The following is a 2,951-nucleotide window of genomic DNA, read 5'->3' on the forward strand; positions in this document are numbered from 1 at the left end:
GACGAACATCGGCCGATACCGATATGAATGCCAATATATCGTGCATCCCTAAAAAGGATCCACCAAGACTATAATAAGCAGCTTAATCAATAATCTAAATTATCTCTGTCTACACTACACCCACCTGAAGGTCATACTGAAGATGACAGCTCCTGCCTGGTTATGAATGATAAAACCATCCTTGTTGAGGTCTAACAGCTCAGCCTTCAGCAGCTGGGCTTTACGGAGGGACGCAGAGTAGTAGCACCAGGCAACCACAGAAGCCAGCACCAACACACAGCCCAACATGGCTGCCATCACCAGAGGCCGGCCTTCATGAGCCAGTTTCTTCTTCAGTGGAGAACCACCAGCTCCCCCAGCCGTCTGCTGCTCCCCAGGAGCCACCGGGACAATCTGATACATGCTGAAGACTTTGGCAGTGAGGTGTGTAGGGAAGCAGGTTTGGAGGAGTGGCAGGAGTAGACAGCTGTAGTTAACTTGCTGTCCAGTGTTGATGAAAATGTCTGGAATGTATCTCGATGTCTACCTGCTGATCTTCAGTGAAGTCTTCATTTCTGAATGAGGGCTGATTTGTCCAAACCTGCAGACAGACACAGATCCACAGTCAGGTGAAGTATGGCACAGCTTGTAAAACCAAAATAAATACAGAGCCCACACAGATATCATGTCACACACTAATCAACTTAAATTCCCTAAAAGGGAGAACACAAACTGTGTATATCCAAGCAACAAAGTGATATATTGAGATATGTTCTAGTTAAATTCCAAATGATCAGAGTGGGGCATACAAATCCAGTGTCTATTGTAAGCACCATCACACAGGGCATTTGCTTGACAATCCAGTTTATTTTGGAACCAATTATCAAGACTGACGGTCTCCAGGAACTATAGTTATAAATAGCTTTGGAGCTATTCACACTGCATGTGATTAAAGACATATATCACTCTCCCTCTGTGTCCTACTATTCTCATAAGAACATGTTTTGCACAATGACTGTGACCAAATGGGTCTATAGGAATGCTATGTGTGTACCAGCACTACACCACTACTAGTGCACCCTCTGTGTTAGTCTCTCCAGTCAAGCTACATGTTACTGTACTGCTTGCACTTGTGGTCATGTGCAGCATAGTTCAGCAGCAGCAGCAGCAGCAGCAGCAGCAGTTTCCAGCAGAGAGAAAGAGAGAGTGCACAGAAGCAGTACTCCGGTAAATGGCAGGAAGCCAGGCTCCGTAGCCACGTAGACACTGGTGGCAACAGAACCAATGACACCATAAAAACAGGCTGTGATCAGAGAAAGTACAGACACCTTGTCAGCACGGTTGAATTACATTTATCTCTCAGTAAGAGCACCTTGGACATGAGTAAATAATATTTAAGAGTAGCAGCCCTCAAATAACTGTGCTGCAGCACACCTACAGTTTTCAGATGAAGCCTAGAACCATATTTAACCTCCCAATAGGTATCATTATGTTCCAGCTCAACACAGTTATTTTATTCTGGTGAAGGTTAGTGGCAGTGCAGCAGGGAGGGAAGTAAACCTCCAAATACATACTCTGCAAAAACTTCAGAGACAGACTAATGTGTGACATGTCTTCCTCTATTTAGCCAGTTTACACAAGCCAAGCAAGTCTGTATGTACAGTTACAGACAAACCTGCGCCATTTTTTAACAGGATCAATCAGAATTTTGATTATTTACGTACTTCATACCAAATGCTATAACTTAACTCTGCTTTACCTCTGCTAGCTTCAGAGTTCCCACCCTGCCTTGGCATGATTGGATCAATTCTAACTTGGTTTATTGTGTTAATAAATCAATTGGGTTTGTAGCACACGCATTTCAATGCCATATTGTGTTGTTAGAGTCTCTGTTATTAGCACCTGCTTTTAAAGGGAACTCTTTTTTTAAAATCATGCATAAACTATAAACTATGATTTTATGAAGATCCTAGGGGTAGATAAGGAAACAAACTGAATTCATGGCTCAAAATGGGAGCTAATGTGGCATTCTTCAGATCATTTAAACTCCATGTAAATTAGCCTCCAAACTTAGACCAGAAGTGTAATTTTGCTGGTTTTGTTGATCAAATGTATGCAATGCAAAGTAGGCTACTTACTGTTTCTGTCGTGCAGGAGCCACTAACCCCAGTTGGCAGTACAGTGCAGTGGAGTGAGCACATACAAACAGGAACACGTTTCCTCCAGAGTGATAGTGAATTGTTTGGTGTTCACATTAGTGGTTGTCACAAAACCTCAGACCAAACACTGAAAGGACCACAGTGAACACGAACAGCGCCTCAACATTATGTTTGTCATTTTCTAACAAGAGTGCCAAGGTGACACATACGGTTAACTAACCGAACAAACAATTCCGATGTGCCAGTGACTGATCGATAACCCAGAGGCACTCGTCGACACGACTGTTGCGGCTGTATGGGGTCATTACAGCGACACTGGAACCGGCTGTACCAGTTGTCACGAACCGGGTTTCAAACCGGTCCTGTTCACGGTTCACACGGGCTTTGTCGGCTATGTCAACAGCACACGAATAAGTTTCAGAAAATACATTCAAAGTGTCATTTATGGCGTTGTGGTGTTAAAAAGAGAGAGAGAGAGAGAGACCTTACCTCTGCATTGTGTGCAGCTGTGAGCGCAGTAGCTCACTGCGCAGCTGCAGAGCGATTTGAAGTTTGATGGCCACGCCTTCCAGTGGCCTTCTGGGAAATGTAGTGCGAGAATAACAGAGTTTGTTCCAAAAAAGAAACCCCTAACATAAATCTACAAGAGCTTTCAAGATTGTTTCTTCGAAGCAACGGAGATATGAAATGGACATCCTAATGTTAACTATTATTACTTTATTTTGAAAGTACCGCCTCTGTTATGTGCAGCCGTTGCCCATAGAAACAGTTCAAATATAAATTACAATTCTGTGGTATTTTATCTTTTTTAGG

General features: G+C 43.1%; 1 protein-coding gene across 2 annotated transcripts in view; it reads right to left on the minus strand.

Annotated features, from left to right (window-relative positions):
* LOC118326176 (myogenesis-regulating glycosidase-like) overlaps positions 1-2,664 on the minus strand; it is a 6,733-nt gene extending 4,069 nt beyond the window's left edge. Inside the window, exons 1-2 of one of the 2 annotated variants that reach the window (XM_035659121.1) lie at positions 2,628-2,664; positions 125-580 (exon numbers count right to left, since the gene is read on the minus strand). In XM_035659121.1, the coding sequence (XP_035515014.1) occupies positions 125-402 (278 nt within the window). In that variant the 5' untranslated portion in view covers positions 403-580; positions 2,628-2,664. Of the gene's footprint in view, positions 1-124; positions 581-2,117; positions 2,604-2,627 lie in introns of those variants that run through there. The other variant, XM_035659122.1, reaches the window with a different exon arrangement.
* Positions 2,665-2,951: the final 287 nt, after the last annotated feature.

This window comes from Morone saxatilis, unplaced genomic scaffold, assembly GCF_004916995.1.
Source record: "Morone saxatilis isolate NCDOM2014 unplaced genomic scaffold, NCSU_SB_2.0 Contig16, whole genome shotgun sequence".
NCBI lineage: Eukaryota > Metazoa > Chordata > Actinopteri > Moronidae > Morone > Morone saxatilis.